Here is a 23,880-nt window from a genome sequence, read left to right as displayed (position 1 = left end):
AATTTTTTTAGAAGAGAAGGGGCTACAAGTAAATATCCATTTCCAAGAATTTTCTGCTCCTACATAATTTGGGCGGTTATTTAACGAGCTTGGTTTGCAATAGTATTAGAGGTTGTGATATTACATTTTGCCGCGCAAATTGTTAGTAGCCGAAAAAAATATTACTGTACTAATATTTACAAACAAAAACGTGGATTACAGTAAGTTTACATTTTTACATATTATTATGTATATAGGCTATTTATTTATTTATAAATTTAAAAAATGTAAGATTAATAGAATGGTTAAAAAATATTGTAAAAATAATACGAAGTTCGTTTCATCGATAACAATAAGGATTTTTATTATATCTATACATTTTTATGTGTTGTTCAATAATTAATTAACTTAAAAAATTAATCGTATTATTAATCATAAATCAACATTAAATAAAAATACGAGTATTTCCTTAAAGCTAATAATTTTTTTTTATCTACATTTTAGTCATAATTAAAGAATAATGGAGTCAGACTGTGAAAATACTGATAAAAAAAAGGAAATTTTAACGGAACGTGAGTTGGATAATGATACAAGCAGGTTAGAAATCATAAAAAAACGTCCACGTGAGAATGATGGCTTTGATGAAACATGTATTAAAAAACCTCGGGTTGAAGAAAACAAAAATGAGTCTCAAGCCGTCAATTATATTTCTCCTACCAAAATGAATGATTCTCTACAAGAAGATGTTGATAAAGAAGAAATTAAACCACTTGAAAAAGATGAAACGAATTCCGAAGAAAACAAACCTTCAAGTGAATCAAAAGACTCTAAAGTAATTATTTTAATTCAGTAATTTTATCAAATTATTAATTTTTTATTTAAAAAATTTTTTTGTTTTACAGCTAGATGAATCTACTTTTAATAAAATTGATGCAAAAAATGAAGTGAGTGAACTTGCCTCGGATAATAAAAAAATAAATGACGAGACAGATAATTTTAAATCTGAAGTTAAAAATAATGATCAAGACTCTGAAGTTGTCGATGGTTTAGAACTTTCGGTAGAATGTGCTAGTGAGAAAGAAGCCTCATCGGACAGTGAAAAAGAAGAAGGAATCAAAACTCGGCCAAAAACAATTATCGTTAAGGAACCATTAAATGATTCAACATTAGAGATGAAAGTATCAGAAGCCGAAAATTCAGATGAAGATGAAGATATGGAGGAAAAAAAAATTAAAAATAAAACAGGTGGAAAATCTGATAGTTCTGATAAAAAATTTCCTTCAGATACTGACAGTCCAAGTGTTGAAGCTAAAAAGATTAAGAAAAAAGAAAATGAGTCAAAAGTTAGTAGTAGTAATTCTGAATTAGATATGGATTCAGAAAATGATTCTGATCAAGATCATGTTGAAATCAAAAAGAAAAAAAATGTTCAAACTTCAACTAAAAAACCGAAAAATACCAAGCAATCTCGAGGTCGTCCAAAAAATACTAGACAATCTTCAGAAGATGAATTAAGTGAAAGTGAAAATGATAAAGATGATGAAAATATTTCTAAAGTTGAAGAGAATAAAGATAAAAAAAAATCAAAACCTGTTATAAATCATAAAATAGACAACCAAAACCATTCAGACGACAATGATGCTAGCGATGAAATCGATACTAAAAGTGATAAATCAAATAAAAAATGTAAATCTTCAAAAGCTTCCAAAGTTTCTAAAAATAATAAAAATTCAAAACTTGTTAAAAAAAAAAAAAATACTTCTGAAGATGAGGAAAATGATGAAAATGACAATGAAAAGACCGATAATAAAAAGAAAAATAGTAAAGATGTAGAATCCGATGGTACTGATGAATCTAAGAAATCGTCAGAGAGTGAAGATGGTGACAGTAACAGCGATGAAGATGAAAAAGATGGAGATAAAAATAAAAGTACAAAAAAAAAGGTAAATGTGACTAGAGTAAGTTTTGGAAATTTTTTATTTATAATTATTTTATTCATTAATTTTTTTATTAGTCCACCAAGGCAGATACTTTTGAGAAAAAAGTTGTAAACTTGAAAAAATTAATACGGGTGGCAGGTATAAGAGTACAATGTTATAAAAGATTTTGGTCTGGTTGTAAAAGTGATACACAACGGATTAATAAATTAAAAGAATTATTAAAAGAAAATGGTGTTTCTGGACGGCCAACTTTGGAAAAATGCAGGGCAGCTAAACGTAAACGTGAACGCATTCAAGAAGCTGCTTCTTTAAATCCCAAAAATATTTTATCAGAAGGTATTAATATGAAAAAATATTTTATTTGTTTAAATATTGATGTTTTTTCATGCATTCCTTAATTTTAACAGGTCGTGTAACTCGATCTAGGCGAGCTCCTCCAAAAAAACAAAAGTCTCCAACTCCACCGCCAATTTCGCCTACTCGGCATCAAGCAATACGCAAAAAAATTAAAGCTGTAATTGATAGTGACTCTGAATAATTTTTCAGTAATTATAATTTAAATATTTGTTTTTATTATTTTTTAAGTAATAACACTATATTGATAAAAAATTTTAATTTTAACATAAAAATTGATCCAACTATCTAAATTTGTAAAAAGAAAATTATTAATTATTTACACAGAAACAATGGATTTCTTGACACACGAAAAATTTTACATTATGAATTGAAAACAAATATTCTTTTATGACTAGAAAAAATTTCTTAGAGCAAGAAATTTTTTCTCAACCCAAGAAAATTTTTGTTTTCAACTCAACGCAAAAATTTTTTAAGCCAAGACATCCTTTTTTTTCTGAGTACAAATATATTTATGAAGATAAGGTAGGGGACCTAGTACTCGATCAAGGAACTAGTACCCGATCACTCATGAATTTGCATGTCTATATTTACTAAATTTTACTAAATATATTTATACAAATACATGAAGTGATCGAGTACTAATTCCCTGATCAGGTACTAGGTCTTTTACCTTATACAAATAATTTAAAATTTATAAAATCCATCTTAAAGATGTCTAAACTTTTGCTGACATTTCGAAAGTATAGTTTTAACATATTTTATACTTATAAACTGTAGTTTGACATCATTTAGTATTTCATCATCCTACTGACCGTACCTGATAGTGAAAACAATAGTTAAAAATATTGTCCATCACTGAACGATCAGTATATCATTGGCTAGTAACATGTCTCGCATATAACTAATACTTAAAATATATTGTTGCTAACGTACCCAATGGTAATACTACAGTCGGTTTAATTCACACTGACAGATCCTTCCAAAGCATATGTCCACCAATAGTGGATAAAATACTTAAGGAAATGGCCTACTGAACATTTCACGATTAACATATTACTATTAGAAATTTTCGTAAATACTAAAGTAATACGTACAATGTTAATCGTGATTACTTATTTAACATGACACTTGATACTAAATGCACGAATGATAATAAGATACCAATAAGCATAATAAATATAATGAAATTAAAACTCCGCTATTGTAAACTGTCATTAATTAAAAAATATATATATATTATACTAAATGGTTCAGACAAAAATTTATTGTACAATATTAAAATTTTATTTTTTTAATAATTGAAAAGTAAATTCTAAAGTAAAAATTTATCAATGTTCAATTTCATATTGTTGTATTACTTTTAAATAAAACAAATATGATGAAACAAAAAAATTATTTTTTTTTTAATGAATTCTCATTTTGCTTGTTTGTGGAAAGAATGGCGCATGTGCTACGTTTCATCACTTGTTTTTACATTAAAGAAATGGACGATTTTCTTCCTTCTAAACAAAACAGGAATTTAAACTTTCGGTGCCGGTATGGTGAAAAATCGTTTTCTCCTCTCCGGGCGGAAAACGGCAACTTCGTTTTGCAAAGCGGGACGAAAGTTGACGCTTTCCGCCCGGAGGCGAGAAAAAGCGCTTTATGTTTCAGGGTTTAAATTTATGTAATAACTGTGATGGTAACGCGCGTTTTCATCTCGCGACAAAATATCCTCCGCCAAAAGATCCTCCGACAAAATATCTCCGGACATGATATCTCCGACAAATTATCTTTCGATTAAATTCCCACAATTTTCCGGAAAAACAAGCACCCAAATTAGTTATGAATAGTACAAATAAACATTTAAATTTTGTCGGGGATATTATGTCCGGAGATATTTTGTCGCGGGATGAAAAGACGCGGAACCAACTGTAATAAATAAAATTAAATATGTTTAATGTATATTATAAAATATTTATTATTTTTTAGTATGTAGATAGACAGTTATACATTCTTTACAACAAAATGGTTTATCTTCTCTGATCGCCATTCTGCCATTTAATAAACTTTTTTTACACGTAGCACAACAAAAACATTCATCAGATGCATGGAAGTTAAGATTTTTTACAGCTACACCTTGTTGATCAGCTGCTATAACTTGACGACATTTATCGCATATTTTGGCATAAGTTTTTTGATAACAAACTAAGCAAAGAGGACGATCATTCTCTGAAATATATTGTTGTCCAGCTAATGGAACGTCACAATCCCAGCAACAGAAATGTTTAACATGATAATTATGTCCTTCTGCTACAGTATATTCTCTCACGAAGATTAGCTGAAATTGAAATAAAATAAATATTAATTTAGTAAATAATTAATTGTGTAATAAAATATTTATTCTATCCTGATGACTGGTTATTTACTAAACATGTAAATTAGGAGATGTATTAATATTTTTAACGCTGAAATTAAAGAAATACAGATATGGTGTTTGAAAAACGGGTTAAAATTAAATGTAGACAAGACAAAAGTTGTTATCTTTGGTACTGCGCAAACTTTAATGAATGATTACTGTACATTTGTTCCGAAAATCTTAGTTGATGGTAATGTGATTGAGTTTTCTGAGTCGGCTAAATACTTAGGTGATGTATTTAATTTACAAACAAAGATAAAACTAATTACCATGCTGAAATTCTCAATATTTGACTACTGCATAGCATACAATGATATAATTGACCTACCAAAAAAATCTATACAAGATTATATGAGAATCCACAGAAATCCATACAGAAAAGTATGGATTTACACAAGGATCCATGGGGATCAACACAGGAAAGACAGATTTATATAAGAATCGATGTAGGAAAGTATAGATATCTGGATTTCCATACGAAAAATACATAAAGAAACTTGAATATCTGGATTCCCATGTTATAAATCCATATAGGAACTTGGATATTAGAATTTCTATGTAAGAATTTAATATACATGGTGAAACTTGTATGTCCACATAGGAATCTAAACTAGGTTCCTACATGGATTTTGGCATGCTTCGAATTTTCATGGAAAAAAATTAATTTTAAAAACTCACAAAGGAATCCATACTAGATTCCCATATGGATTTAGGATACTGTGGACTGTGGATTTTCATGGGAAACCACGTAAGAATCTATACAGGAATTTGTGTTGGATTCCTGTAGGAAACTATATGGGAATTCATCCGAAAACGTCATGTAGGAATTCACAGGGCAGAATATAAGCTGGTTTCTCACGTGGATTTTTTTTTGATAGGGTACACACCGATACAACTGGTGAACAACAACTAAAGATTTAAATAAAACTCACTGCTTGTGTCCGTCATATTTTAAAAATATCAAAATATAAGCATGTTATAACATATTATAATAATTTGTGATGGCTAACTCTAAAATTGAGGCGGGAATTTTTCTTTTGTTGTTTAGTTTACGAAATATTATATTTAAATAAAAAATCACTATTTTTGAAAGATTTCTGCCTGTTGGAGTCTCGTTTTCGCAGAGGTGGTATCCTCGAAATTATCTGATGCTACCAAATTGCCACAGCATGAAATACGACTAATCGTTCTTAATTAATGCAATTAGAATATAGAATGAGTTACCAAGAGATTATTTCTTAAATCGAATGACTGGTAATTAAGATGATGAATGGAATAATTATACTAATCTTATTATTTTTGGTATTCATTATTTAACTACTATATGCACTATTATGTAATATTATGTACTTTGGATGGCCGCAAGGAGTCTTACGGCCAAATGAATAAATATAATAACTATAGTTAAAATCAAAATCATATTACCTCATCACATGCAAAGCATCTTGGTATTTCTAATAAATTAGCAAGGTCTCGAGCACAATAAAGTTTATCTTTATAATAAAAGTAAACTAAATCGACAAGTAATTCATTACAAGTTGAACAAGCAAAACATCCAGGATGCCATACAGCATTTTTAGCTTTCTCAGCGGTTACAACAACATCATTAATAACGATTCCTTCTTGACATTTATGACATTTCTGTACTTTTGAATGAGTTATCGATATATCATTCACCGCGTCGCTCAGATTATCAATAATTGAATCTCTCTCGAAATTTTTTGTTTTACCAAAAGCTTCTTCTGGAAATACAGGATTATTAAGTTGCTCTGATCTAATAATTGAATTTCCAGGGCTATTACAACTACTCAAGTGAGCGTGGATTGGTTTTGAATGAATATTTTGATTGTTAAATTCTGCACTATGGTTTATATAACTTTTAATATTTTTTTCTTCTCCGTTATCTCTTATTAATTCTCGGGATTTTGATAAATTATTTAAATCAATAGGTTCTTCTTCTTTACCACTGTATTTTGATGAAAGTTTTTCACGGATATATGAAAGTTCTTTTTCGTCTAATGTACTTCCAATAATATCTGCAGAATTAATTGCGCTTGGTGGTAAAAGTGCATCTGATAACAATTTGTCTGCTAATAATGAATTTTTATTTTCTTGAGAAATCGATTCACATGAATTTATTGATGGTGTTATTAATTTTGTTGACCATTGTGGAAAGTCTAAAGCGTTAAATTCGGTTTGTGATTTATTTTTATTAATATTCTCATTTTTCTGATAATTATCGGAATGTAAATTAGATTGGGCAAAATTAAATGCTAAATTATGATTATTGGAATGAATAGAATCAATTATGGAAGACGGCGTTGACACTACTGTATCTGTTTTAATTTGTTCGTTATCTGGATTATTATTTATAGTTTCTAGATTTTGTTCCATTGATCCAATAGGATAACACTTTTCATCGTGAGGCAGTCGAGTAATATTTGAAATATTTAATGCAAGATTACGAGTACCAGAAACAGAATCAGCCGCAGCAACTTTTCCTTCGTTTTTCATATTCTCAATAATATGATGATATCTAGCCATTTTATGACTATCATTGGTAATTTGTCCTAAAAGTGGGCCACGAAGAGTCTCAAGTATTCTCGGAGCTATTTCTGGATCGTTTACTGATGTATTAAAACTTAGATTTGGATTATAAATTTCTTCTTGTGATGCCAATGGAGTAGAGTATGATGATTTCATAGATTTAGGTATAAAACTACTGGGAGTACGAAGGTTTAATGGTTGGCTATTTATTAAACTTGGTTTATGTTTAGGTGTAAAGCATTCTGAAGCATTTGCTGGTGTTACTAAAGATTTTTCAAAAGGTTTTGCTGTTATTATCTTTGAAACTTTTCCTTGACCAACGTATTTTTTTAAATTTTCCAAATATTTTTCAAATTGTTTTCTCTCTGACTCTGATAATTCATCACATACTTTATGATCAATGTCATGTAACGGAAGTTGCTTCTGAAGTTGTTGTTTTCTCAAAGCAGCTCCTACTGATCCTTTAATGGGTAATTTATCTTCTGGCAAAGCTTTCATATAATCTGCTGCAAGTTCTTTTGTCGTATCCGGTGGTGCCCATTCAAAAGTTTCTTCATTATCCACTTGTTGTTTATTAATTTTAAGAACTGAAAAAAAAATTAATTAAATAAAAATTTAGTAAATTAATTATACAAAAAATAAAATAATTTATTTACCAATTAATTTGCGTTTAGATTTTCCCGAAGAACCGAATAATAAATCAAATTGTGGAAATTCGTCAATAGGAACATCATGATCATCATGTCCACATTTACAATTTTTACATATTTTTCGCCAAAAATGTAAATCAAGTCCTGGACAATTAGATCCACATTTAATACAAGGAGACCCAGCACCAACTTCATGCGCTAATCGTGGCTGAGAAAATTCATTAATTTTAATTACTTGTAAAATAAAATATTTTTATCTCATGAAAAATAATATAAGGTAAGAGACCTAATATTTGATCACTTATGTCTTTGTATATCTATATTTACTGAATTTTACTAAATATATCTATACAAATAGATGAAGTGATCGAGTATTAGTTCCCTGATGGGGTACTAGGCCTTTTACCTTAATTCAAAAATTTTTTTTTGTTATTTTTATATAAAATGATCTTATCAATTAATTACAGATAATAAATAACAAATATAAAAATAATAATTTAATTATTTTTCTTTACTGGCATAATTTGTTTTTAACAATATAAATATTTATTTTTAGTCTGAACAAAATATTTATTAGGATAAGAAAAAAAATTAACATACTTTTCGTTTACGATTTTCCAGCTCCAAAAGCCACTTTGGACGGTCATCTTCTTTGACTTGGGCATTTAATTCCATTTCTTAAAAATAATTTAGTAAAAAGTAGAAAAATATATTCTTAGTTAATGTTAAAAATTTAAAGTTTATTGATATTCTATTTATTCTATTACACGCCTCATATTGAAGTCTTTTTTGCTGACTGGAATAAGACTCATCGTTTCTTCTCGTTTATGCTGTACGCTCTAAAACCCCAGTCTGACTCATATCGCCCCACTCTTTTTACAGGGAATTGAGTCACAGCTGTACCACTGTGTTGAATGTTAAATGTTGAATGTATATACGCGAGTATAGCAAAAGTAAACAAGAAAAATTTTTTATCAGTATATATAACAAAAACACATTGTCTATGATTTGATTGACATTTTTGTTTATAATATTTCAATAAAAAATTATACAATAAGTTTTAACACAATTCTTTTTAATACTAATTTTAACGAAAATCAGTTACAATTCGAAAAAATTTTTATATGCATATTATATACTATATTTTATTATATATTACATAAGTGTTTCAAAATAACATTTTTTTTTTTCATGTTTCATTTTTAGAAAATTGCCTCTTATTATAATAAAAATAAAATCTAAAATATAATTTAAAAAATAGAAGTCTTGTCACAAATATAGAGCTGACACACGATAGATCCTTTATTGTGCATTTGAATTGTTATTGCACACCTTAAAGTGGAATATCATTTATCCTTTTTCTCACATTCAAAGAAATTAATGAAACTTATTCAGTAAAAGATCATTTTAAGCTGATTACTCTTGGGAAAATGTAGCTATTGTAGAGGATTCATGTCGCAATTTTCGAAAAATTTAGTTATATGTTTTATTTTATCGAAAAAAAACGATCAGTTCAAAAGTTTATTTATATATGTGATATGATGCGATATGCCCGAGTGATTGTGGCTACAATTCTTATCAGATTTTTGTGAAATTTGGTACACTTTTTCTTCGGACGATTACCTTGATCAATTCGGTTAATTAATTCGGGAGATGTGGGTATTTTTAATTATGTTTGATTTGCATAAAAATGTCCTTTCATCGCTTTATCTTTGAATAACTTCTGGACAGAAAGTTATAGCTCAATTATGTAAAATGGGTTTTAAAATTCGTGCAATGAACTATAATTTCCGCTATATAACTTATTATTTCTACAATTTCTTCTAATCATTTGATTGTCTTGAAAATTTAGAGAAGAAACTCCAAGAAATTTACTTTCGCAGCTTTATCAACAAATTACTTCTGAATGATAAGACACAACTTAATTTCGTAAAATTCATGTTGTACCTTATAAAATAAGCATTAATTAACACTATTATAACTTTATTTTCAATTGATTAGTTAATTTTTTATGGCGTTTCAGGAGTATGATAATCAATTTTGTAAGATTGCAATTAAGTATATACGGTACTTTTTACAAATTTTAAAAGATAAAAATGTAATTTTACAAGAGAATGTTTCCAGTTGACGTCGTGGCTTCGATAAATTGAAAATATAAGAAAAATGAACACTCATTAATTATTGTTCAAATAATATTGTAAAATCAATTTGAAATTTAATTTCTGTATTAGACTAAGGAATATAGTACGCAGATTTCCTCATCAAATCTTCCAAAAAATGACATTTTTAAATTGATTGAAATAAAAAATATAAAACCTTTTCATTCCCGGTATGATCGGATGTCTCTTTTTGTAACTATCAGACAGTAAGACTTGAACTAGGAAACTAATGATCTTTACATTAACAAGCACCCACCATTACTGCTGTTTTTCCGAATATTAACTCCGAAAGTGTTGCGGCAGGGTCAAAAATGAAAACAATCGCGTTTTTTAACTTTAAGATCCAAACTTGACCTCTACAAAAATATTTCCTTACACTTATAAGTATTTACCATTATTGTTATTTTTCCGAAAATCAACTATGAAAGGAGTTTCGTCGAAATTTTTAACAACAATATAAATATCATATAATGTACGCAGACGGAGCTGCGGATGACGGCTTGCTTATGATAAATTTAGTAGCCGGCAAAGATTTTCCTCTTTGGTAGGATTCGAAACCTTTTCGAAATTTTTTTGACTTTGAAGAACTAATGAAATTTAATTAATTACTTATAAAATATGTTTAAAAAATCACCCATTTCTTTTCGTTTGTAATTAGAATTTTATTATTCTAAATTTGTATATTAATAGGAATAAGTAACAAATAAATACTTAATTATGTACATATTATACTCCAAAAGCTTCATTAAAATCTTCATCTGATATCTGCAATAAAAATTATTTTATAAATTTTTTGTTAATAAAACTTAAAAATTAGTTTAAATCATATAATACAGTATCAAATCTCACTTTTTTTTTCTTCAATTTTTTTATCAATGAAATATCCTTAGCTAATTCATCTAAATCTTCTTGTGAAGGTCCTTTTCTTTTTTTCTTTATTGATTTAGCAGATCCATTAGTTTCGTTTCGTTTGCTTTTTTTATCTTTTTTAGTTATACGTTTATCTTGTCTTTCAACTTTTTTTTTTTTTGTTTCAGACCAAGGTTCTGTATTTTTCATCCTTCGTTTATCCTTGCTAGGCCAAATTCCTGTTTTACGATAAATATTAAGATTCTCCAATCGTTTTTCTTCTCTTTGTTTGTCTTTATATCCGATTGAATTAATGTCAATATTCATTTCTATAAAAGATGATGTGTCACGATTTTTAACTTCTGGCATACGTGGCATTCGTAAAAGACCAAACCCCATTGCTATCAAACCAAGATCTAAATCTTTCAATCTTAAAATTAAATTACATTCATGTTTATTGTATGATTGTATATATGATACGAAAGCACAATTGCCCTTATCAAATAAAAGTCTATCATCAAGCTGTGAATTTCTCATAGAGTCTAAACATTTTTGAATAAGCTCTGCAGGAGTGTTTAATTCCAATTTATCTAATTCAACTTTTTGATTTCGTTTGATAAATTCAATGTATGCATCTTCGGTAGGTAAAAGGAAAAGTAATGCATTGCCTTGATGACCAATTCGTGCAGTTCTACCGCAACGATGTACAAAGTTACTTGCAGTAGATGGTGGGTCGTACTGTAAAACCCAATCTACTTCTGGAATATCGATTCCTCGGGCCATTACATCAGTACATATAAGTATACCAGCTTCAATATTACGAAATTCTTCAAATATACTGTTTCTTCGATCTTTTATTTTTCCATGTAAAGAAAATATCATTTTGCCAGGAAACATTCTATAAATTTAAATAAATAAAATAAAATTTAAATAAACAAATGATTTATATGAATCAGGGCCAATTTTCTAGTAGCATTTTTAAGAAAGTCTTACGTAAATCTGTACTGCCAGTCTGTAGCACTTTAAATTTAAATGAGGACTACTGGATTAGCTATAAGCACTGCATTTGAGTTTTGGAACTCTGATCTCACATTGTTATCTATTAATTAAGAATTTCTGCAGACTGTTTCTATAGATTTCCGTAAGTCTTTAAAAAGTATCTTAAGCAAGACTTGATGAAGTTTTTAGCAAATATACTTATGAAATCCTTCTTGTTTAAGTCTTATTTAAATCATCCGTAAGAAACTTACTGAAGGATTTCCCTTGAGTAACTTGCTTAAGACAATGCTTCTAGGGTTATTAAAAAATAAGTTAATTTTTGTTGCAGCCTATGCTACGTAGGAAAGACGCAAATCAGGACTATTTAGGTTTATCTACTAGTCATCTAGCATAATATGATAAATCATTTCGATATTGATGATAATAAATCAACTTTGAATTTAAATGTACTTGATGTTGAAGCTTATTTTTTACTGTTAGCTTATTATTGTTATTATTATTTAAATTAATATGTATATTGTCGAATAAAATCTTTTATCTATCTATCTAAATAAATTATACAATTATAAAATATTTAATTACTTAAAATCAATACTTACAATTTTATTATATGACCAAAATAATCTACACACGCACACGTAGAAAAAAATATCATATATTTTAAATCAATGCCTTTTGATTTTATAAAATTAACTAAAGTTGCAATTTTATGATCAGGTTCAACGATAGCATAATAATTGTTTAGTGATATTGGTGTAGAAACACTAGATTTCTCTCTAACTGCAACTATTGTTGGATTTCTCAAGCCTGCTCGTATTAATTGTTGTAATTCTTTTGTTTGTGTTGCAGAAAATAATCCAGTTCTTCGTAAACGTGGTAATTGACTTAAAATTGTATTTAATGTTGCCGAAAATCCAAGATCTAAAAGTCTATCAGCTTCATCTAATACTAATAATTCCTAAAATTATAGAATAAAAAATATTAAAATTTAATACTTAAAATCACCTATAAATTTATTTTAAAATTTTATATAACAATAGAGTAGTAACCAATGATTTGACTGCTTTTCCTAAATTAACATCTTTGCAATTTGACAAAATATCTTCTAATCTTCCTGGTGTAGCAATAATAATATTAGCACCTTGTTTTAACTTTATTGCATCTTCTTTTACTGTAGTACCACCAACTAATAATACTTGCTTTAATTTTGGAATGTCTTTCAAAAATAAGTTCAATACTTCACTTATTTGAGTAGCCAATTCTCTTGTTGGTGAAATAATTATACCACCAATCTCTGTTGCTTTCCATTCATCACTTCTTTTCTATAAAAATAAATTCAAATTATAAAATAATGATTTATAAATTATTTAATAAATAAATACCTGTAGAATTTCTATCAATGGTATAAGAAATGCTAGCGTTTTGCCACTTCCAGTAACAGCTTCTGCTGCAACATCTTTTCCATTTAATAAAATAGGGATACATGCTGCCTAAAATTATTGTAATATTTTGATAAATAAAAATTTGAAAATATATATTTTACTGGATACATACTTGTATTGGAGTTGGATGGTGAAACTTAAGTAACTTTAAAGTTTTTAAAACTCTATTACTTAGAGTAACCCCTAAATTTTCCCATTTTTGCTCGTTAATTCCATTTGTAGAGTTATTAGACATATTTTTAACAACATTTATACCCACGTGTTTTCAGCTTTTGAGGTTATAAGTTAATTATTTATTTCTGTATTCATAAAATTCCTCACTTTCCACTTGGGCTGGAGATTGTCGTCAATTTGAAAACTCAACTTGTTCGGAACCAAAATCGGGTGCCTAAGAGAGATCCGAACGAAAATGTAGCCAACGCAACAAATGCAAGAAAATTTAAAAGCAAAATTGGTCAATATCAAAATATATACATTCCACAGCTTATATATTACACCAAATGAAGTACAAATCAAAATAAAAACTCTAAATTGATATGACACCCACACTTCAATCGTAAAATGTGATAATTGAACAAAAATCCAGTTACCAACATGAAAAAAACAAATAGTATGAATAACAAACTCTTTAAAAGTATATATACTTTTAAAGAGTATATATACTTTTAAAGAGTTTGTTATGTCCTGGGAGATTACTAGGATCGGAGCTGACGCCACCTCCTGGACAGTGGGCAGTTCGTTGTCACGCGGGACCAAATTTTGAATTTGAAAACAGTGGATAAATTTATTGTTTACTACGATGATGATGATTATGATTGTTATTTAATGAAATAATTAAACTATGATTAAGGATAGATGTAATTGATGAAATAACTTTTATCTGAAGACTGAATTTTATTATAAAGTATGGATAAAACTTGATCAGTAATAACAGTTGTATTCGTAAAGAGTTCTCGGAGAGAAGTGAAGTTACATCAGACGGCAGAGAGATCTCGGACCTTCACTCTCCAACTTCTCCCCACTACTCTCATGTTCACACTCATGCTTGTATGTATATATTCTTATATATCTATGTTCTTTACTAAATATTATACTTATACATTTATACTTTCTACTAATTCAAATTTGGGATATAAACTTACACATATACGTTCTTCACTTTATCCATTCTACAACTTCTTATTACTTATTCTATTTATATGTACTTAGATACAATCTTCCAGTTAAATATTCTAGGCTATCAGAGGTGTATTCCTCCATAATTATTCTATATTTAATTATTTAGTACGATTGACATTACTATTTATTGTGAAACATTATTATAATTAATATAATGCTATATTTCTATATTTTCTTTAATTTATTTATTATACGCGTCATTCTTTATTTAATATTAACAGTAATAGTTAAATTCTGGTGAGACATGGTTTTCATTAGTAAGTAACATTTATTAATTATATATTTTCTTTTCTTACTTGTTGATAGAATATGTATTTGTTTATAACCATATTGACGGTAAACTTTAGAACAAGGACCTATTCATGATTTTTATGCGTATGTTTTGTTTAGGTTTTAAGTATCGGATGACAGGAAACGTTCCAAGACCACTCAACTTGTATTTATATTTCTCTGAATACAAAATAAAGGTTTATCTATCTATTTATTTAAACTTTCTTATAATAAAAATATATAATTTAAAGAGTATGTGCCACGACGATTTATCATTTAAATTATTGACTCAATATTGTTAAGACGCAATAAGTGTTGTAAGAAATTAATATATAATTTCAAATGGAATTTAAATGCGCGCTTCTTATATATCTCAAGTTTACTAATCAATTAACAGGTGGAGGCACCTGAGGCTGTTGAGGACATAACAAGTTTGTTATTCATACTATTTGTTTTTTTCATGTTGGTAACTGGATTTTTGTTCAATTATCACATTTTACGATTGAAGTGTGGGTGTCATATCAATTTAGAGTTTTTATTTTGATTTGTACTTCATTTGGTGTAATATATAAGCTGTGGAATGTATATATTTTGATATTGACTAATTTTGCTTTTAAATTTTCTTGCATTTGTTGCGTTGGCTACATTTTCGTTCGGATCTCTCTTAGGCACCCCAAAATCTACTGCTGGTATTGGGCGGGAAAGTGCCAGTATTTAAAGAGTAAATTAAAAGTGGCCAACTTTCTGTCGGTTTGCACTGTATGTTGTACTCACATTGTATATATAGTTATATATGAAATTTATGGATTATGGAGGTAGAGATCTCGTCTCCCCTCCATAAAAAAACTGAAGAACGACAGAAGTTGATGTATATTTGCCGTAAAGTTGAAGGGAAATTTTGTCATCAAACTGGGAATTTAGTTTGTTCAAAATCTACTGCCGTTATTAGATGAAAAAATGAAAGCAAACTTTAGCTGACAACCCTGACTGTCTGAGGGCATGTTCAGAAAAACATTCTGGAGACTGATAAATATTTACCCATATGGTTTGTAAGTGAAAATCTACATGGTTTACTTAAAACTGGAGGAACAAAAAAGTACCTGACACTGCATTTACCTTTTATTATACAGAGCTTATTAACGTTTTATGGTGATTTCGAATTGTTCATCTGGTTTCATCAGATATCTGTAAATGCAGAAGCTGCGTCTCCTTAAACGAATTTCTGAACGTACCTTATATTAGGATATATTAAGAAAATTTTAAATAATCGCGGGAAAATTCGAATTAAACATAAAAGTAAATTAAAAAAAAAACTAAATAGCAAAGGAAAATAATAAATTCAACTTAAATAACAATAGAAATGTATTGATATGGTGTTTTTACTTATTCGTTTTATTTAGATGTTTTATTTTAAATCTCTTTGATATAAAATTTGTGTCTAACGATGCCTCGTAGCAAGCTTGTTTCGTAAATAGGAAAATTCATTTTCCACACATTCATATTATCGCTAATATCGTCGTTATTATGTATTCATCTCATTCTCTTTTAATTATTTTTATTATTTTATGAACTCAAAATATCATGATTATTACAATATTAATTAATTTTTTTAACTGTCCAACCAATATTATTTTAATTTTTTTCTTTTTTTCATTGATTTTTAATTTAATAACATATTAATTTCAGACTTTTCTGATATTAGAGTCTATAATTACTTAACTCGTTTACAAACGTTTTATAACGAATTTAATTAATATATTGCAAATATGATAATTATATTAACATTAATTTAATTGCAAAGTTTAGCTGTTTACATACAGTAATTATATAAAAAAAATGAATTTAAATAATTAATATTGTCGATATTTAATTGTTAAATAAAATATTATTAAACATTTGTACACGAGTTAATTTATTTTTTTGCATGATAAAATAATTATTTTCCGTCTATTCTATAACTGCAGACAAATATGAGAAAATTTTTTTCTTATATTTTACTCAATTGTCTCCGATTTAATTTAAAAAAATTTTTTTTTAATATTTTCCTGAATTAGCATCTTGTAACAAAAATTATTTTAACAAATTGCAGAGATATGATGATTAATTACTCTGCATGATAGTATATTAATAATTTACTAGTACGTCTGTCGAATTTAGATAATTTGACCTCTCTTGGTAATATCCTCATTATAATTATACATATAAGAAAAAATTAAAAATTTTATTTTTTTACATTATTGTAACCTGCAATCGATACTTATTTTCGCAATGACAACAAGAAGTTGATAAAATTTATATTTTTCAAAATCATCCGACCACGTACATAAACAAAATATATTTTTAAGACTTTTTTTTTTTAAATATATAATGCAATAATGACTGTTTGGTTACAATAACGTAGTAATTGTACTCACGCATAGATTTTATTATTATAATTTAATTTTCGGGCATTTATTAAAGTTGAGAAATTCCCTAGAAAGGTCTTATTTGTGATCCAGCACTTGAAATTTTAATTTGCATTTGCTTACTTTAATTTAATTTTTTATTTTCAGCTAAATATTATTAAAGGTGAAAAATAATGAAATTTTTTGACTAAACAGCAAAGTAAGAATGAAGAATCTATAGATAAAAAAAAATATATTGAAAGATAAAGTCAAATAATTTTGTGATTTTAACAATAATTGTTTTACTAAGAAATAATTTAGTTGAATTTATTAATAATAAAACAAACGGGGACGCGAAATTAAATAAAATCCACGCAAAAAACCCCGCAATTTCACGTGGATTTTTTTTTACGATTTAAAAATCGTTTATAAGATTGCAGATTTAATGACAATCGAGCCGACAAACGGGAACGTAAACATTCCTGAGTCGAGAGAATAGTAATAGTGCAGTAATTAGACACTGATTGAGACGCAGTTTTGTTTTTAAATTATTATTATTTTTTTTGTATTATTTATCCTTTAAGCCAGACGGCTGTGTCACTTAATGCTGCATTTAAATAATTAGCTCTTGTGAATGAAAAAAAGTTGTTGTATTTATTCGAAATCTCAGTTCCCAATAAAAAATAAATAATAAGGTACGTATTTGAGCATTATGTAGAATGATATTAAATAAAAAAGTTTAAATGCAAATCATCAGTAGTAAAAACTGACACCTGACGCCTAAAACGGCTGATGTAAAAAGTTTAAATAAATAAATCTTTATTAAAGATATTTATTTATTTATATTTAATAAAATAGATTTAATTATTAAGAGGATTATTTATGTTTTATTATAAACTATTTTGCGTCTCAATTAAAATACTAACGTTTCTCTCTTCTCAATCGCCGTCGTAGCTACTGACTATGGGGTAAAATAACTGGTATTGCTTGTTGAGCACCAGGTGGTTGAGGTTGTAAATACGGCATGTGTTGTGGTGGAATTGATAAATGTGGTGGAATCAATGGACACATAAGTGGGTAGTTTTGTGTGTGACCTTGAGGTGGAGGCTGTGGATACGATGCTTGTGGTGTACCCGACGGATTATATGCACCAGGTGTATGTTGAGGATTTTGATTAGCTGGCGATTGTGTTTGACTCTGCGGCTGTTGTCCTACATGATGTTGATGAGGATGTCCGTGGTGACCCATATATTGAATACCAGGATTTTGAGGCCCAGGCGACTCATGATGATGATGATAAGGCGTAGCCATATGTGGCGGTGGTGGTGGTGCTTGTACCATACGCACCATTTGTTGATAAGTTGGTTGTCCTGGATAAGGCACCTGAAATGATGGATGTAGTGGCGCAGGAGCAAGCAGTGGTTGCCCTGTTGCGGCTGCTACCTGCATTTGTGATGCAATATCTGGCGCTCGATGTTGCATCATTGGTACTAGAGTAAAGTTTAATTATAATTCAATAACCAGTGATTCTTATGGTACTTAATATTTTTTTGTTGTAATATATAAATATATAATCAAGAGCTGTGTGTTTGTACCTAAATACTGACCCTTCCGGAACCTTGCTACAGGTTGGGCCTGAGGTTGAGAGAACGCGGTTGGTGGTTGACTTGTCATGACGTAAGCTGGTGTCATAACTACTGTAGTAGGCATGGCTCCGGAATATTGGGGTGTTTGAGGTGTATGTGGTCTGCTTGGAGTTGGTGTACTTGGCGATCGCTGAAACGTATCATCAGTCTTCGTTATTTGAATTAAAATATTAATTATTATTATTGCCTACCGGTGTAAATGGCTTTGCGTTTGGATTGAATTCCTTAGCATTTGGATTTAATGTTGACTTTTTGAAGGTTGTCGTTAATTTTTCAACAGCTGGCTCGTGACTTTGCTGCATTGGCGGTGTAGTTTGTTGTTGAACTTGAGGTGGTGTCGTAGGCCGTATAGATACAGGACCTGATGGTGGTTTAGAAACAACTATTGTTTCTTCTTGTACATTTTGATGTTGCTGTTGATGAGACGTTTGATGTTGTGGAGGCTGTGGTAATGATTGTTGATGTTGATGAACTGGTGGATGATGTGATGGTTGCATAGATTGTTGTGTATGTGTATCTTGATGTGATTGCTGTTGTTTTCGTGGGATAGATTGAGTTTCTTGTGTTTGTTGGTCACTTAATTTAAAATCTGATGAAAATTGTCGTAATTCAGCATGTTGTTCATCTCTTGTTCTCGGGGTAGGAATTTTCCTATGATCAGATTTTGAAGTGAGAAGATCACTTCGTTGACCTTCAAGAGAATTTTGCTGTTGAATAGGAGTGTGTGGAGTATGTGGCGATTGTTGCTGTTGTTGTTGTTGTTGCTGATGAGAAGTTGCAGTTTGTGGAAATGGAGCAGGAGGCGCTTTGTCTGATTGATAACCTTGTTGTCGCCCTGGACGTTCTCTTTTTTCTAAATTTAATTTATTTGGCGGTGGTGGCTGCTGTGGAGCAAATGCGACTTGTGACATCGTTGACCCATGTTGATGTTGAGGCTGGATTTGAGGTATCACTGGAATCGCTGCAACGGGAGGAGGCTGTGTCGTTGGTGGAGGAACAAATGGTGGTGGTGTATTGTAAGCAACAACAACACCACTTGGTGGCATAGCCATTACCGGATGTTGTACTGGAGGATGATTTGATGGGCCCCCTAATGGAATGTTACTTGGTTGAGAAGAATTTGCCGTTGATCCAGGAGGTGGATGATTAAACATGTTTTTATTGTTCGCTGAACCAGGCGATGGTGGTGGCGGTGTTGATCGTGTCAATTTACCTGAATTAACACTGTTTCTTTTAGCAGGAGGAACATATTTTCCTTCGTTAGTTGGTCGTATTACTGCAGCAAAACGTTCTTCCTCATCACCATTCTCAAGATCCAATCGAGCTTTGTGATTTGGTTGAGCCTCTATTGCATTCGCGATTTCAGCAGCTTTTTGTTCTTGATCTTTGAATTCTTTAGTGTCTTTACGATGTAATGGAAGAGTATAACCGACTAAAGATGGTTCAAATGTTGTTTGTACACCATATACTTGTTCGGCTGTACTGAACATTTCATCAGGAGACCAACCATTCTAAAATATAAATAATAATTAGTATATATCTATAAAATTAAACTATTTTATAAATAAATAAATTCGTACAGAATTTCCTGCATCTAATTCATAGTCATCGCCATTTATTGTTGCTGGTGCATCCCATGGTTCAAGTTCTTTTTCTCCCACTAAACCATTAAACTTACTAATTGATGTATCAGTTTGAAATGTGTTTCGTATTGCGTAATCTAAGTCTACATCTTTAGCAGACATCGTAATTATATCTTGTGGTTTGAATATTAGTTTTTCAACCACAGTGTCTACACAAATCTTGCCTGAACTATCTACACGATGTGCCATTTCCAAAACTACTTCAAATTGGCTTGAAAAAGTTCTAAATATACCTTCGTACAATGAGCCATTTTGAGTTTGAATCTAAAAAAAAATAGCGATTAAATAATTTATTTAAAAATGATACTGAAAGTAATCGACATCTGACAGTTTTAGAGTTTTTAATTATCAAGTAAATCGTCATCAAAAACTTTTTTTAAAATTATACACAAGAAAAATTTTAAAAATTCTTCACATACATTTTTAAAAATTTTGGTCAGTCAGTATTTATTTTGTTCATTGAAAATTATAAAATTTTCTAATGTCTGTAACTTTCAACATCATATTAAAAAATTAATTAATAAAAATAAAAAAATGAATTTATTTATCACCTGAACTATGTTGCCAACATGACTTGTTACTGCATGCATAAAATGAGCATTATTGTAAACTCCTTCAGCAACAACACTTCTCTCTTGAGGACCTCGAGCTCGAGGGGACCTAAAATTAAAATAATAATGTTATTTAAATTATTGTTTATATAAATAAATAAAAGTAAAGTATAAAAACTAAATTTAAGTCTTATCAGTTGACTGACAACTTAATAGCTGTCATTTATATAAATTTAAGTTAGTTTGAACGAGGATAAAATAATATAATAAAAATAGGATAATTATATATTACCTAGTTGGATTGGAACGATTTTTTCTTTTGTTATTCATGGTATCTATTGAGGAAAAATCTTGGTCACTGATTTGCAGAAATCTATCGCCTGTTCGCAGGGCACCTTCTCGTTTCTTAGTGGGGACCGGAATTTTGAATAATTTCCGATTAAATTAACAAAATAATTTAAAGTTTTAAATAAAAATACAATAAACTCACTGCAATAATGCCACTGAGAAACTTGAAGTTAATTAATTTATTTATGATAACAAAGGTCAATTAAGTCCGTATAATTTAGCAACATGAACGATTGAATTTAGAGGTTATGCTGATGACGCGCCTAGATAACTTGAGACAAGGTGTGTGCTAGTAAACACACTTATTACTGTGTATTAAGATGGATTTTTGTTTACGAAAATAAAATATAAATCACTAGCCACACCTCGTGGCAAAGATAACTGACAATTGGGGAGAGAGACGACCAACTTGGGCCACCACGAAAATTATAATTCTAATGTCGCGTGTGACGTAACTCAGCGCACTTCTACCCCTCGTTGCCTCGTTCTTGCTAGTTCGCTGGAATCCTTCCGAGAGCGAGACTTTTTAAAAAGGAACGGGAGCAGTCACGTTTTTACGTATGTTTATCGCGTAACTTACGCATCTAAGTATTTATAAGATAACACCCACGACTTCCGATTCCACTCACGCTTATCGAATTTTATATTATTAATCAACATGTGGTGAACAAAAGAGAATATTCTTTAACATATATAGATTTCTCTCTCGTCTCGATCTCTCGGTGAAAAGTAAAACTCTTAGGCGAGCTTTCACTGTCCAATAAAATCTCTTCTTTCTTATTTAACGACCAATCCTGTTTCGACTTTAGGAAAATTTTTGGCATCGCGCGTTTAACTCATTGCGACATTCTCATTCGTATTTGTTTTTCATATTCATTTAAATAACTTTGTAATTATATAAATTACTTTTTTTTTCTTTCAGTCCTTTGAATATTTTTTCATTTTAATTAACATTCAAAACCTGAGGATAATTTATTTACTTTTATCGATTAGTTGATAAATAAATATTTTATTTTATTTCTCATTATAATAATCTGAAGATTAATTCAATAAATGTTGTATTGGAATTAATAAAGTAAAAACTATTTTTTTAAATTTTCACAGTAGGAAGTTTCGAAAACAAATTAATCGTTTTCCTTTGACTTTCGGATATAATTTTTTTTAGCTTGTGTAGACTTTTACCTATTTATTATATATTTATACTGTATAAATTCGGAGTGAATGCGGAGTATGGTTGATTTTTCGTTTATTTAATTTTCGCGTAGTGAAATTCACCCCGAATAGGAATTGATATTAATATTAAAACTCTGGATCGGAGTAAATGCAGATTTAAATGAAATCCAAATAATTCCTCACAGTAAAAAATGTTATGTAATTTTTTAACACAGAATATTTGTGTTGAATTTAAATATCAAATTCGGGTAATACTGGAAGCAAATTCAACACTTTTTAAATGTCAGTCGCGACACAAAAAAAAATCGGTCTATCAGTTGACCCTGCGGGCCAGCTCCAAAACTTCCCAAAGAGCTCGAACACATTGTTGTGAATACATTTGCGAGTTTTTCGAGCTCGAAAATGATTTTGTATGCTGTTGTTTTCGAAAAATAACGTTTTTTACCATTTTTTCTCCAACGATATCTCTCAAATAAATTGACCGATTGAGACAGTTGAGGTAGCAATCGACGCGTTTTATTGAGTTCTAGAGCTGATCAAATTTTGAAATTGATTTATCTCGTCGTTTTTGAGAAATTTCAAAAAAACTAAAAAAAATTTGAATTCTTTCGACAACGGTTTTTCTTGATCGATTAAACCGATTTTGATGGTTGAGGTGGCATTCGACGGGGATTATAAAGTTTTAGAGCTGATTAGATTTTGGAATCGATCCATCGAGCATATTAAAAGTTATCTAAAAAAAACATTTTTGAAAAAATTTGAAATTAGTTAAAATAGCTTCCTAGAACCTCAAAATGTCACTATCTTTCAGAAATTAGATTTTCGAAAATCGGACCGCAACCAATAACTTCCCGAATCTTTAAAAATTTGCAATTTCCTCAGCGGGAAGTAAAAAAAAACATTATTATTTAACAAAAAATAATTTCTACATGGAGAGAATTTTATGGTGAAAGTTATCATCAAATTATAGTACAATTTTTAAACTGAATTTTATCATAGAAAATATCATTTAAATTATTAAATAAACAATCTGTACAGTAATATCTACTAATTATATGGTAAAATTTACGATTATTTATAATAATCGGAAATTATAACTTTTATTATCTTAAATAATTAGTACTATTATCAATAATCGTAATTCTTAATAACCCGATGGTAATAGATACTCCTATGTAGGAACTTACAAGCTCTGACAACGGGGCTAAGCACGGACCAGGACTGGGTAACCCAGCTCTGGCTCCCCAGTGTCGGCCCTAGCTAAGGCCCAGGACTGGGCAACCTAGCTCTGGCTTCCTAGTGTCGGCCCTAGCTAAGGCCCAGTCGTGGGCAACCTAGCGCTGGCTTTCCGCTGTTGGCCCCAAAC

At 29.5% G+C, this 23,880-nt stretch overlaps 4 protein-coding genes across 5 annotated transcripts; 1 reads left to right on the top strand and 3 right to left on the bottom strand.

Moving 5' to 3' along the window:
* Positions 1-30: 30 nt before the first annotated feature.
* Positions 31-3,599, top strand: LOC103578443 (clumping factor A). Its single transcript, XM_008559547.3, has 5 exons — positions 31-200; positions 484-811; positions 882-1,922; positions 1,994-2,255; positions 2,327-3,599. The coding sequence occupies exons 2-5, from the start codon at positions 500-502 to the stop codon at positions 2,455-2,457; spliced, it is 1,746 nt and encodes a 581-aa protein (XP_008557769.1). The 5' UTR covers positions 31-200; positions 484-499; the 3' UTR covers positions 2,458-3,599.
* A 608-nt stretch (positions 3,600-4,207) lies between these two features.
* LOC103578444 (uncharacterized) lies at positions 4,208-8,728 on the bottom strand. Its single transcript, XM_008559548.2, has 4 exons — positions 8,472-8,728; positions 7,878-8,079; positions 6,100-7,808; positions 4,208-4,596 (listed from the first exon to the last, which is right to left on the bottom strand). The coding sequence occupies exons 1-4, from the start codon at positions 8,544-8,546 to the stop codon at positions 4,237-4,239; spliced, it is 2,346 nt and encodes a 781-aa protein (XP_008557770.1). The 5' UTR covers positions 8,547-8,728; the 3' UTR covers positions 4,208-4,236.
* Positions 8,729-9,072: 344 nt separating this feature from the next.
* Positions 9,073-13,905, bottom strand: LOC103578446 (probable ATP-dependent RNA helicase DDX55 homolog). Its single transcript, XM_008559549.3, has 6 exons — positions 13,433-13,905; positions 13,261-13,368; positions 12,928-13,200; positions 12,478-12,836; positions 10,880-11,777; positions 9,073-10,795 (listed from the first exon to the last, which is right to left on the bottom strand). Exons 1-6 carry the CDS (start codon positions 13,553-13,555, stop codon positions 10,757-10,759), a joined length of 1,800 nt encoding a protein of 599 aa, XP_008557771.1. The 5' UTR covers positions 13,556-13,905; the 3' UTR covers positions 9,073-10,756.
* A 2,219-nt stretch (positions 13,906-16,124) lies between these two features.
* LOC103578447 (ataxin-2-like protein) lies at positions 16,125-22,042 on the bottom strand. 2 transcript variants are annotated; one of them, XM_008559551.3, is made up of 7 exons: positions 21,484-22,042; positions 21,286-21,398; positions 20,994-21,102; positions 20,380-20,706; positions 18,991-20,310; positions 18,749-18,929; positions 16,125-18,643 (listed from the first exon to the last, which is right to left on the bottom strand). In XM_008559551.3, exons 2-7 carry the CDS (start codon positions 21,321-21,323, stop codon positions 18,108-18,110), a joined length of 2,511 nt encoding a protein of 836 aa, XP_008557773.1. In that variant the 5' UTR covers positions 21,324-21,398; positions 21,484-22,042; the 3' UTR covers positions 16,125-18,107. The 2 variants fall into 2 exon arrangements, with proteins under 2 accessions (XP_008557773.1, XP_008557772.1); XM_008559550.3 differs by having other exon boundaries at positions 21,286-22,042.
* Between the last annotated feature and the right edge of the window lie 1,838 nt (positions 22,043-23,880).

Source organism: Microplitis demolitor, chromosome 5 (assembly GCF_026212275.2).
Source record: "Microplitis demolitor isolate Queensland-Clemson2020A chromosome 5, iyMicDemo2.1a, whole genome shotgun sequence".
NCBI lineage: Eukaryota > Metazoa > Arthropoda > Insecta > Hymenoptera > Braconidae > Microplitis > Microplitis demolitor.
The sequence above is the reverse complement of the archived record's forward strand: the minus strand, read 5'-3'. Positions and strand labels throughout refer to the sequence as shown.